Below are 13,909 nucleotides of genomic sequence, written 5' to 3'. Positions count from 1 at the left end.
CTTTCAGCGTGTATGGCCTGAGGAGGAGGAGGATCCTGAAAGTGATCTTCCTAGTGAGGACAGCCATGTGTTGCGTACAGGTACCCTGGCACACATGGCTGACTTCATGTTAGGATGCCTTTCTCGTGACCCTCGCGTTACATGCATTCTGGCCACTACGGATTACTGGGTGTACACACTGCTCGACCCACGGTATAAGGAGAACCTTTCCACTCTCATACCCGAAGAGGAAAGGGGTTCGAGAGTGATGCTATACCACAGGACCCTGGCGGACAAACTGATGGTAAAATTCCCATCCGACAGCGCTAGTGGCCGAAGGCGCAGTTCCGAGGGCCAGGTAGCCGGGGAGGCGCAGAGATCAGGCAGCATGTACAGCGCAGGCAGGGGAACACTCTCTAAGGCCTTTGACAGCTTTCTGGCTCCTCAGCAAGACTGTGTCACCTCTCCCCAGTCAAGGCTGAGTCGGCGGGAGCACTGTAAAAGGATGGTGAGGGAGTACGTAGCCGATCGCACGACCGTCCTCCGTGATGCCTCTGCCCCCTACAACTACTGGGTGTCGAAGCTGGACACGTGGTCTGAACTCGCGCTGTATGCCCTGGAGGTGCTTGCTTGTCCTGCGGCTAGCGTCTTGTTAGAGAGGGTGTTTAGTGCGGCTGGGGGAATCATCACAGATAAGCATACCCGCCTGTCAACCGACAGTACCGACAGGCTAACACTCATCAAGATGAACAAAGCCTGGATTTCCCCAGACTTCTCTTCTCCACCAGCGGACAGCAGCGATACCTAAACAATACGTAGGCTGCACCCGCGGATGGAAGCATCATTCTCTATCACCATCAAAAACATGGACCTTTTAGCTTCATCAATCTGTGTATAATATTCATCCTCCTCCTCCTGCTCCTCCTCCTGAAACCTCACGTAATCACGCCGAACGGGCAATTTTTCTTAGGCCCACAAGGCTCAGTCATATAATTTTTGTAAACAATTTTTATACGTTTCAATGCTCATTAAAGCGTTGAAACTTTCACCTGAACCAATTTTTATTTTAATTGGGCTGCCTCCAGGCCTAGTTACCAATTAAGCCACATTAACCAAAGCGATTAATGGGTTTCACCTGCCCTCTTGGTTGGGCATGGGCAATTATTCTGACGTACATTAGTACTGTTGGTACACCAATTTTTTGGGGCCCTCGCCTACAGTGTAATCCAATTAATTTTTTGCCCACCTGCATTAAAGCTGACGTTACATCAGCTGTGCTGGGCACTGCAATGGGATATATTTATGTACCGCCGGTGGGTTCCAGGGAGCCACCCATGCTGTGGGTCCACAGGGAGTTGTAACTGCATGTGTCCACTTCTAAAGAACCCCAGTCTGACTGGGGCATGCAGTGTGGGCCGAAGCCCACCTGCATTTAATCAGACGTTACCTCAGCTGTGATGGGCACTGCAATGGGTTACATTTATGTACAGCTGGTGGGTTCCAGGGAGCCACCCATGCTGTGGGTCCACAGGGAGTTGTAACTGCATGTGTCCACTTGTAAAGAACCCCAGTCTGACTGGGGCATGCAGTGTGGGCCGAAGCCCACCTGCATTAACCCCTTAATGACGCGGCCATTTTTCTTTTTCCATTTTCGTTTTTTCCTCCCCCCTTTAAAAAAATCATAACTCCTTTATTTATCCATCCACGTCACTGTATGAGGGCTTGTTTTTTGCGGGATGAGTTGTATTTTTCAATGGTCCTATTTAAAGTACCACATAGTGTACTGAAAAACTTTTAAAAAATTCTAAGTGGAGTAAAATGAAAAAAAACCCACATTTTGCCATCTTTTAGTGCGTCTTGCTTCTACGGCGCACAAATGGCAACAAAAACGACATGATAACTTTATTCTATGGGTCGATTACTACGATGCCAAACTTGTTTAGCTTTTTTTTTACTATACTCCTCTTTTTTTTTTTAAAAGACATAAAATTTTTTTCAATTATTTTCTGTCGTCATTTTGTGCGCGCAATAACTTTTTTATTTTTCCGTCGACGTAGTTGAGCAAGGTCTCATTTTTTGCAGGATGTCCTGTAGTTTCTGATAGTACCATTTTGGAATACATATGACTTTTTGATCGCTTTTTATTGCGTTTTTTCTGGGAGACAGGGTAACTAAAAAAGTGCATTTCTGGCGTTCTTCATTTTTTTTTTCGGACAACGTTCACCGTGTGGGAAAAACTATGTGCTACTTTGATAGATCGGACTTTTACGGACGCGGCGATATCAAATACATATTTTTAATTTATTATTTAGATTTTTTAATAATAGATATGGCAAAAGGGGGGTGATTTAAACTTTTACAACTTTTTTTTTTTTTTCAATTAAAAAAAAACTTTATTGATTCTTCTTTTTACTTTACTTTGAAGTCCCCCTGGGGGACTTTAAGATGCGATGCTTTGATCGCTCCTGCAGGATGACGTAATGCTATAGCATTACGTCATACTGCTTTTTGACAGGCAGCCTATGAAGCCTCCCCACGGGGACGGCTTGATAGGCAGTCTGCTAAGGCAGCCCTGGGGCCTTTCATTAGGCCCCCGGCTGCCATGATACGTGCATGGCTCCCCCGATCTCACCGCGGGGGGGCCGCGCGGGACCCCCGAACATTGTTCCGGGCATTTAAATGGTTAATAGCCGCGATCGGCTGCGCGGCCGCTCGCGGCTATTGCCCGCGGGTGTCAGCTGTTATAAACAGCTGATGCCCACACTGTATGAAGAGAGGTTGTCACGCAACCTCTCTTCATACATACCCCGACGCTCCATGACGTACCGGTACGTCATTTGTCGTTAAGGGGTTAAACATGACATTACCTCAGCTGTGATGGGCAATGCAATGGGATATATTTATGTACCGCCGGTGGCTTCCTGGCACCCACCCATGCTGTGGTTCCACACGGACTTCACAATAGGGAGTTGTACCTGCCTGTGTCTATGAATTAAAAACCCCGGTCAGGTTGGGGCATGCAGTGTGGGCCGAAGCCCACCTGCATTTAATCGGACGTTACCTCAGCTGTGCTGGGCACTGCAATCAGATACATTAATGTACAGCTGGTGGGTTCCAGGGAGCCACCCATGCTGTGGGTGCACACGGAATTCCCATTGCGGAGTTGTACCTGCCTGTGACTATTTATAAAAAAACGCGGTCTGACTGGGGCATGCAGACACCTTGACAGAATGAATAGTGTGTGGCACATAGGTTCCCCATTGCTATGCCCACGTGTGCAGCTCCTGATGGCGGTGGCACAGGATTATATTTTTCATTGCTTCTGTACAGCATTGTGGGCTATCGCCCCGCCCCTTTTAAAGAGGGTCGCTGCCTAGCCGTGCCAACCCTCTGCAGTGTGTGCCTGCGGTTCCTCCTCATGGCAGACGCACTTATAAATAGACATGAGGGTGGTGTGGCATGAGTGCAGTTGAAGGCTGCGCAGGGACACGTTGGTGTGCGCTGTGGACACTGGGTCGTGCGGGGGGGTTGGGCAGCATGTAACCCAGGAGAAGTGGCAGCGGAGTGTCATGCAGGCAGTGATTGTGCTTTGTTGGAGGTAGTGTGGTGCTTAGCTAAGGTGTGCATTGCTAATGAGGGCTTTTCAGAAGTAAAAATTGTTGGGAGGGGTGCAGGCACTCTTGCCGCTATTGTGGCTTAATAGTGGGACCTGTGAACTTGAGATGCAGCCCAACATGTAGCCCCTCGCCTGCCCTATCCGTTGCTGTGTGGTTCCCATCACTTTCTTGAATTGCCCAGATTTTCACAAATGGAAACCTTAGCGAGCATCGGCGATATACAAAAATGCTCGAGTCGCCCATTGACTTCAATGGGGTTCGTTACTCGAAACGAACCCTCGAGCATCGCGAAAATTTCGTCTCGAGTACCCGAGCATTTTGGTGCTCGCTCATCTCTAGTTATGATATTATATACAATTTACTGCAGTATGTAAGGCAAAATATCTTCTACGGTCAATAAAGAACTTGTCTATAGCACTGGCATCAATGAAAATCCTCCGTTTTCTTCATGTTACGGGTGGGATAACCTGTTCTGTTTAGTGGATTAGACATTGAAATATGCAGAAAGGAAGTCAGGAGAAATGAGATTCTAAACCAACATTAAGTAGCGGCTCTCCTAACATCACTATATTACACATGGTCGACGTGACGTAAGTCTCGCGGTCACACTCCATGTCACATGTGCGGAGAGCCCGTCTTCCATAATCCTTTTTAACATTCACATAAACCTGTTACCATAATGCAGTTAAAGGTCAAGCGTCTCCAGAAAACTGACAAAGCATTTAGAAAATAGAAATTACGGTAAAGAAGCAAGAAACATTTTAAAAACTGAAAAGTTGGGGTCACTTTACATAGTGATTTATACCAGCTTTTCGGTTTAACCCCTTAAGGACCAGGCTGTTTTGTATCTTAAGGACCAGACAGTTTTTAGGGATTTTACCCATGTGGCTGTTTTACTGCCCTATTTTGTTTCCTTTAGCTACCAAAATTATTTTTGCTGCATTATTTTTCCCGTGACACATAGGGCGATTTTTAAAATATCTTTTTCACTGACTTCTTTTCCCGTTTTTTAGTTTTATTGGGGGTAAAAAGCTAAAAAATGTTTTTTTTTACATTTATATTTATTTTTTCTTTAATTAGTATATTTATGCTAAAGTATAGTATGGGAATGGGTTGCTCTATTTGTTTCGGGCGTTTTGATATATAATATGTATAGTTTTGGTTTACAGGGTGCATACGGTGACGGTTTTGGTTGGCGTCAGTTTTGGGTTATTTTCTTTCTTAAGTATGTATTGTTACAATTTTATTCTGTAGTTTTTATTTACTTATTTATGTAATTATGTTTTTTACTATCTATGTCCTCCATGACGTCATATAAGACATCTGGGGGACAGTCACATGTTTTTGTTATTTTTTTATTTGACACTTTCCCACTGTAGCTAGGGCATCCATAGGTGCCACATTCACAGGAGCCCCAATTACAGGGGAAAACAACCCCTGTAGTGACATTAGTCACTGGCAGAGCTGGCCAGGGTCTATTATGACCCTCCAGCTCTGCTGTAGCAGGGAACCCTGGCGGTCACATGACCCCCTCGCTCCCACAGTGGAAGAAACCCTTCCAGTTTCACTTTCCAGTACACAGTGCTCATTGAGCGATGTGTACTCGGCAAAGGAAAAGGCAGAAAAGGGTTAAAACCCCCTCCTGCTAACTAACAGCTGATAAACCATCCTGCCTCTACTTGATTGTAGAGGCAAGAAGCTTAAAGCGCTGCCGTAATTTTACAATCGGCGGGCTTTTAAGGCCAGGACCAGGCACCGTAAATTTACAGTGCCTGGTCCTTAATGGATTAAAAAAGTCACGCGTCTTTGCATAATTGCACAAAAAATATGCGACTTTTTGACTTTTTGTTGCACACTGTTCGGTACCTTTATTAATGTCATACCGGCACAAAAGTTTAGGACTTTCTGACTCTCTTGTGACCTTTTCGGCACTTTCCCAAAAGTTGTTGGAGATTATAAAAAGGTGGTGTGACCTCCAACACCAGAGCCTGGCATCAATTATTGTAAGGGCGACTTCACATGAGGGTAGGTGCAAAAATGCTCCCTGCAGCGCAGCATTTTTTGTGCATGCATGAGATTTGAAGAGGTACATAATCAGCATGTTGAGCACATATCTACACATAGTACTGTACGTTTTGTGCACACAAGGCCAGTTCACACAGGCAGGACACACCCTTTCCATGGATTTCAAGACTAGATACACGCTTTTTGAAGATTTCAAGGTTATTTAGAGCCTAACGAACTTCGTATGTCTTCTTTTCCCTGCGTTTTGCGCTGTGTCACCCCCTTCGCCTTGCGTATTTTTGCATCTCCCAAAGTCTTCTATAGAACTTTTGCTGCACTAAACACAAGAAAATAGGGTAGGTCCTACTTTTTTTTTTTTTCAAGCGAGCAATGGCTTCTAGTCTCTGTGGTTTTTTAAACTCGTTTTACTGAGAATAACAGAATATATCAAATTATATTACCCAGTGACAAACCTGAGTGTAACATGGTTCAGGCATACAAATCGGTTGCAATTTCTTAAAACAAACCCTGTATAACATAGCATATTTGGAAAGGTATTTTGTAGAGTTCAGGATATGATCACCATACCAGTGGTACCTGGACGGGTCGAAAACCGCATTTGGTCCACCAATTGCTGAAATGCGTTTTGCGTGTGGGTTGTGGTTGATGAGCCGCACCAAATTCCCCGGATTTTATAGAATTTATCTGGGCACTTTCTATTTTTATATACTATTTTTTTATATGGGAGAATAGAATTGACTAGATTACACCATTGGGGGAGCGTCGGGGGTCTCCTATCCACTGCTACAGCCTAATGGGCCAGAAACACCTCCCCAAGAAAATCTTAGCAAGGGATAGAAAGGGACTGATGTGGCTCTGGGAATTAGGCATTGAGCGCATGTCTTAGGTGGAGAGATCTGTAGAAGCTGCTTCTAGTGATCTGGTAAAGCTGCTACAGCCGCTCAAAGGAGGCCAAAGCCCCATTGACATATACATGTTTCTGGGGGGTGATTCCAATGTCTATCCAGAATTGTGTGTCTGGGAGGTTCAGCAAGTGTGGGAGTGCTCTATTACCCCATAGGAGGGTTTCCAGGGGAGTGCCTTCATACCTAGTGATCTGTTTACCCATCTGCCAGACTCTAGGGGCCAATCTGTGTATTGGGAGTAGCAGTCTGGATTGTACTGGAAAAAACAGACCTACATACTAGAGGAAGGTCTCGATAGATAGTGCATCAAATGATGTTCCGAGTTTGGGAGATCTGAATCAGAGAGCCAGTGGCGAATTTGGCCAGCCGGGTATTATAGCTTAAAGTCAGGTAGTGCCGTGCCTGTCATATCTTTTGAGCGCTGTGAGGTTTCCAAACAGAGTTTCGCTCTGGCCCTTTCCCAGATGAAAAAGGTTAATAAAGAGTTAGTTTTATTAAAAAACTTTTGTGGTACTATTGTATCTGCGTGTTCCAAGCAGTGCAGGAATTTTGGGAGGATTATCATCTTGATTGTCTCGTGGCTCCCTACTCTTACAAGACAACTTCCACATGAATCCTGCCTGCATGCGGAGTGAACGTCCCAATAGGGACGGCCCCACGCTGGAACCTACGGACTTAACTCGCTCATGATGGTAAACGATCCAAGCAGACAGGACACAGTTCCCACCAACACAACCAGGGATAGCATGCAACACAGAACAGGACTTTAAGACGATAGGAAGTCAAACCAACAACTTGGGAGTGCTTTGCATGCAAAAAGAGTGATAATAAGTATATAAAAGTCTACCTCTATTACCACAGTGCCATCTAGGGTGTATTTTGCAAAATTCTTTACTGTAATATACTACATACCATCTCATAATTTTACAACACAGCGCTCACCTCACTTATATTTGTGGCTTCACAGAAATGCATCTGCATCTTGCTCTGTGGGTGAGAAAATTCTGCAGAATGAAGCATGGACATTGCAGTTCTTTGATGTGGCAACTTGCCAAGTGAATCTGCCACTGGTCCTCTGAGCTCCTAAAAAGTACAAAACAGTCATTTCTAAGCGATCAAGTGGATGTGATTACGAGAGCGTCACCTTATCTATTATGCCAGTGATTCATATTATTAGGTATTCATCATTAAAGATGAGCGAACACCAAAATGTTCGGGTTCGCGTTATTCGAAACGAACTTCCCGCGATGTTCGGGTGTTCGTTTCGAATAACGAACCCCATTGAAGTCAATGGGCGACCGGAACATTTTTGTATTTCGCCGATGCTCGCTAAGGTTTTCATGTGTGAAAATCTTGGCAATTCAGGAAAATGATGGGAACGACACAGAAACAGATAGGGCAGGCGAGGGGCTACATGTTGGGCTGCATCTCAAGTTCACAGGTCCCACTATTAAGCCACAATAGTGGCAAGAGTGAGACCCCCCCCCTCTCTCCTGCCCCTGAGCCAATCAGAGGCAGCCCTCACTCACCCATTCATGAATTCATGAATGGGTGTGAGTGAGGGCTGGCCTCTGATTGGTCAGGCTGTGACCATTCAGAGGCATCTTATTCAGCAGGCGGGGATTTTAAATCCCCGGCTGCTGAATACTACTCACAGCTGTTCAGAGCAGTTCAGGAGAACTGCAGCCTGCCGCGCTGAACTCCGTCTGCCGGCACCAGGTGAGTATATATATATTTTTTATTTTTACACATTTCTGGATGAATTGCAGGGAAGGGCTTATATATTTAACCCCTTTCCGACAATTCATCCCGCGATCGCCGGCAGCCCATTGCATTCAGTGGAGTCGGCTGTATTGCCGGTTCCATTGAATTCAATGGGCAAACATCGTTCTTCTCTGTCACAGCTGTTACAGCTGTTACAGCTGTGGCAGAGAAGAAGGATTTGTCTTCTATATGTTCTCAATGGGGTCGGCGCTGCTGCTGCCGGCCCCATTGAGCGCGTATAGAAAAGATTTCTCAGGGAAGAAAGTTAAAGTAACCCGAACATCCGAACATCGTGTGGTGTTCGTTACGAATAACGAACATCCCGAACACCCTAATATTCGCCCGAGCATCAAGCTCGGACGAGTACGTTCGCTCATCTCTATTCATCATCCTACTAAAGCCCTGACAGCTTATAAGGCTCTGTTCACACCTGTGGTAGGGGATTCAGTTTCCATTATGGGAGCAGGTAAGGGGAACCCCCTGGCTGAAATGATGCTTTATGATAGAAATGACCAGCCCCCATCATAGCATTAGTGTGTTTTTATGTTGTTGGTGCTAGTACAGAATATTGGAAGGCACCTGCCATAGACAGCAATGTCACATAAAGGTTGATGAAGGACCCAAGGACCCCATAATCACCTCCCGGATCCGCTGTGCGCTGACGCGCCGATGCACATGCGCAGTACAGCGCATGACGCGGCAGGCGGTGGGCAGGGTCGCGTATTCATGCGATTCTTCTGCTGTACTGATAGCGGAAGTATAGTGTGACGGCCGGCTTCCATTGACTATAATGGAGGCCGGCTGCACGTATTCCTGTGGCAAATAGGACATGCGGCGGTTTATTTCACGCTGCAGAATTCTCAAGTCTCCTTAGGGTTCTTCTCGTTGGTTCACCTGAATTTAAGCATCTTTAGCTTGTGCAGTTTTTTTTGTGTGAAAGTGTCATGAAAATAGTGACCCAATGCATTTGATATACAGGGGGTGGACAAAAATATGGAAACACCGTACAAAATACGTGGTATTTTAATCATTAGCACTGAACTGCGCCTTTTCCCCCTGCTTGGCTGAGAGCTTTCCTGCCAAATTTGTGTTTACTTCACCTCTTGCCCTGCTCCGGGTGGTTTTGGAAGCCAGCTGGTAACAGCAGCTGAGTGGCTCAAACCCCTGACCAATGACACCCTCTTGCAGATATTCTCATCTGCCTGGCACATCTGTGTCATATTACCTCCACTTAAATGACATGGGATTATAAATCATATTTCAATAAGACATGCAGAGACTGATTTTAAGGCTTGCATTTCATGCGGTGTTTCCATATTTTTGCCCACCCCTTGTATGTACAATTTTCATGCTACAGAAGTACTGTGTAGGCCTAAGCTAGAGCAGCACAGACATGCTGCCCCATAAGACTCATATACAGTGTTTAGATCAGAGACTAAGTGTAAATTACAGCAATGGATGCCAAATTCGATAACTCATTAGCAAGGGTTTCCATTGCATTATAGGATTTATTTTTAAAAAACCAAGAATTTGGCATTATGCCAATGAATTCTTCCTTGCCTGTAAATTCAGCGTGTGCTGTAACTTCAGACGCATTGTATCTTGCTCCAGGAGTTGGATGACTGCTTGGCGTTCTGCCAGCTGTAACAGAGTCTGAGAAGCACAAATGCAGTGATGTCAGTCAGTCCAAATGATTTTTCAATCGATGCATTTATTTATAGACCGTATTAAAGTCAACTACATCTTTTAGTATCACTAGGTTGCATTATATTCCCGCTGTGTGTAGCAAAAGCATAATAAGACATGCTTTTTCAAGAGGACCCGTCAGTTGGCCCCGCCCACTCTACTGCAGCTTTTCTTTGAGTTTATTCCCCCCCACCCCCCATTCTCCTCACTCCACACCAACCTCCAATAGATTCGTCTCTTGCTGCTTTGAATCTGTCAGGTGGGTGGTCTCCAGTAATAGCTCTTAAGAATATCTGACATCATCCATTGACAGTGAGCAGTGGAGAAGCCTTGATACACGCCCATGAGAAGCATTGATACACGCCCATGAGAAGCATTGATACACTCCCATGAGAAGTATTGATACACGCCCATGAGAGTCATTGATTTTTAATGTATCCATTCACATGGGCGAATATATGGCGTGTAAATACGCTAACAGGGTGAAAATTTGAACACATATGCGGCCGATGCATATACGCTCAGCCAAAAAATAGTTCTAGAACTATGTTTTGGCCAATATACGCCGGCGGTGCCCATAGACTCCTATGGGAGCAGGGAAAGAGAAGGGAGGGGGAGGCATTTATGCAGCATCCAAAACTGCGAAAAGCTTACAGGTGCCTCTATTTAGGCACTGGAAGGCATCCCAAGGATTTTGACAGAGCGAGGGATTTCCTGGGATGTGTCATAATTTTTCGTTAAAACCGACGCTCCTGGTCATGTGAATGGACGAGAAAACACTGGCCGTGATAGCGGAAAAAACACCTATTCAGGCACTTACACAGAGCGGGCGTAAAAACGCATCGCCGTTTATGCGCTCGTGTGAAAGAGCCCTAAGGTTGAAAACAGGGAATTAATTACCTCCCATGATCTAGACTCTATGCTTCTCTTGATACATCACACAATTGCGTTTGCCTTTTTTGCTGCTGCATCACACTGTTGACTCATGTTCAGTCTGTGCAATCAGATTTAAGATTACACCAAGGTGGGGCAAACAAAGCAGCCAAATTTTCAGAACCTTCTAGAAGATAGCATCAGCTGAGGTTTTTGAAATGTTTTGCCTAGCCTCATATTAAGTTTCTTTTTTTTAAAAGGTCCCTCCATGACACAAAGGTTGGGAATTGCCAGCATATGAAGCAAATATAAATACCTTTTCCAGAGCGGCTTCTGTTCTTGTTGCATTCCCTTTAAGGGTATTATTCTCGGTCTTGAGGATCCCAACCATTTCAGAAAGTCTGTGCCTCTCAGATGCCTCATGAATAGAGATGAGCGAACACCAAAATGTTCGGGTGTTCGTTATTCGTAACGAACTTCCCGTGATGCTCGAGGGTTCGTTTCGAACAACGAACCCCATTGAAGTCAATGGGCGACCGGAACATTTTTGTATTTCGCCGATGCTCGCTAAGGTTTTCATGTGTGAAAATCTGGGCAATTCAGGAAAGTGATGGGAATGACACAGTGACGGATAGGGCAGGCGAGGGGCTACATGGTGGGCTGCATCTCAAGTTCACAGGTCCCACTATTAAGCCACAATAGCGGCAAGAGTGCCCCCCCCCCCCCCCACTGTCAGCATAAAGATCGTCCTCCTCTGGCACAGCTGTAACAGCTGTAGCAGAGAAGAACGATGTTTGCCCATTGAATTCAATGGAACCGGCAATACAGCCGACTCCACTGAATGCAATGGGCTGCCGGCGATCGCAGGATGAATGGTCGGAAAGGGGTTAAATATATAACCCCTTTCCTGCAATTCATCCAGAAATGTGTTACACTAAAAATATATACCGGCGTATAAGGCGACGGGGCGTATAAGACGACCCCCCAACTGTCACCTTATACGCCGGTAATACAGTGGAGCAAAGAATAAAAAGCATTACTTACGTTTTTAGATGATCTGCGGCGCTCCTGCAGGCTGTCACTCCCTCCTGGTCCACGGCAGACAAGCTTTCTCCACGAAAGACTTTAAATCCCTGCCTCCAGAAGCACATGTGCCTTCAGCCAATCACAGCCAATGACAATGATGTCATTGAATGGCTGTGATTGGCTGTGTTTCTGGAGGCGGGGATTTCAAGCCTTGAAATCCCCGCCTCCAGAAACACAGCCAATCACAGCCATTCAATGACATCATTGTCATTGGCTGTGATTGGCTGAAGGCACGTGTCTTTCTGGAGGCAGGGATTTAAAGTCTTTCGTGGAGAAAGGAATACTCTGCCGTGGATTAGGAGGGAGCGACAGCCTGCAGGAGCACCGCAGATCATCTAAAAACGTAAGTAATGCTTTTTATTCTTTTCTCCACTGTATTACCGGCGTATAAGGTGACAGTTGGGGGGTCGTCTTATACGCCCGGTCGCCTTATACGCCGGTATATATTTTTAGTGTAACACATTTCTGGATGAATTGCAGGAAAGGGGTTATATATTTAACCCCTTTCCGACCATTCATCCTGCGATCGCCGGCAGCCCATTGCATTCAGTGGAGTCGGCTGTATTGCCGGTTCCATTGAATTCAATGGGCAAACATCGTTCTTCTCTGCTACAGCTGTTACAGCTGTGCCAGAGAAGAAGGATTTGTCTTCTATATGTTCTCAATGGGGTCAGCGCTGCTGCCGCTGGCCCCATTGAGCGCATATAGAATGCATCCATAGCGAGCAGCGGGAGGGGCAGACTTTCATATCAGGCGGACACCTTATCTCCCCAGCCACTCACAGCAGGGGGGTGGTATAGGGCTTAAACGTTGCAGGGGGAAGTTGTAATGCCTTCCCTGTCTTTATATTGGCCAAAAAAAAGCGCTAACGTCTCAGGGAAGAAAGTTTAATTTACCAGAACACCGCATGGTGTTCGTTACGAATAACGAACATCCCGAACACCCTAATATTCGCACGAATAGCAAGCTCGGACGAACGCGTTCGCTCATCTCTACTCATGAACACACTCCTGCATTAACTTTTTTTTCTCCACTTTTAGAATATGTTTATCCTTCAAACGTATATCAAAATACATTAGGAGTCAGTGTTACAAACATTTCTGTCCTGCTCAGACATATTTCATAATATGACATATGAACATCATAGGGGAAAGGTCCCCCACTTGAGATCCCACCATTGCCAGAATACAGAGTTGCTGTGTAAGAGCAGTAACCGCTGTGGCAGACCCCCCATGCCTATGCATTATTTGGATGGCTATTCGTTCGGCTCCCATGTAATGCTATATTACATGGAAAATGATGTTACAGCAAGCTTTCAAACCTGAAGAAGAAACCCAAGTCATCTGGAAAGCTTGCTGGAATATCATTTCTTTTTGTTAGTCATTAAAAGGAAACATACTGTATCTACAAGATTACTTTGTTTCTCTTACTAAGAACAATCACATTTAAATCATGGGATTAACTGATTTTCTTTAAATCTGGTATAAAAGACATTACAGTATATTATAGGTCATACAGGGATAGGATTTTATGGCTGATATTCATGTAGTTCTGCAATAATACAAAGTTACCTTTGTAGCAATAGACAGGGCTTCTTCCAAGAAATGTACCCTGCTTTGTAACATATCAATCTGCTCCCTCTTGGCAGTGATTTTCTTCTGCATTCTTGTTGCAATTTTAACAGCTAAAAATATACATAAAAGAAAAATAAATCTAATCAAATATATATATAAAAAAAAGAGTATGGTCTTAAATAGAGATGAGCGAGCATACTCGCTAAGGACAATTGCTCGATCGAGCATTGTCCTTAGCAAGCATCTCCCCACTCGGCAGAAAAGGTTCGGCTGCCGGCGCGGGTGACAGGTGAGTTGCGGCGGTGAGCAGGGGGAGCGGGGGGGGGAGAGAGGGAGAGAGAGATCTCCCCTCCGTTCCGCTCTGCCCCGCAGCTCCCCGCCCGTCGCCGGCAGCCGAATC

General features: G+C 45.4%; 1 protein-coding gene across 4 annotated transcripts in view; it reads right to left on the bottom strand.

Moving 5' to 3' along the window:
* The window catches only part of CCDC158 (coiled-coil domain containing 158), a 100,560-nt gene that overhangs the window by 20,261 nt on the left and 66,390 nt on the right, over positions 1-13,909 (bottom strand). For 3 of the 4 annotated variants that reach the window (XM_066574344.1, XM_066574345.1, XM_066574347.1), the window contains 5 exons: positions 13,507-13,619; positions 12,939-12,987; positions 11,166-11,275; positions 9,851-9,943; positions 7,469-7,609 (listed from right to left, as the gene is read on the bottom strand). In XM_066574344.1, coding sequence (XP_066430441.1) covers positions 7,469-7,609; positions 9,851-9,943; positions 11,166-11,275; positions 12,939-12,987; positions 13,507-13,619 — 506 coding nt within the window. The remainder of the gene's footprint in view (positions 1-7,468; positions 7,610-9,850; positions 9,944-11,165; positions 11,276-12,938; positions 12,988-13,506; positions 13,620-13,909) is intronic. The other variant, XM_066574346.1, reaches the window with a different exon arrangement.

Source organism: Eleutherodactylus coqui, chromosome 7 (genome assembly GCF_035609145.1).
Source record: "Eleutherodactylus coqui strain aEleCoq1 chromosome 7, aEleCoq1.hap1, whole genome shotgun sequence".
Taxonomy (NCBI): domain Eukaryota; kingdom Metazoa; phylum Chordata; class Amphibia; order Anura; family Eleutherodactylidae; genus Eleutherodactylus; species Eleutherodactylus coqui.
Note: the sequence above shows the minus strand (reverse complement) of the source record. Positions and strands in the feature narration are given on the sequence as shown.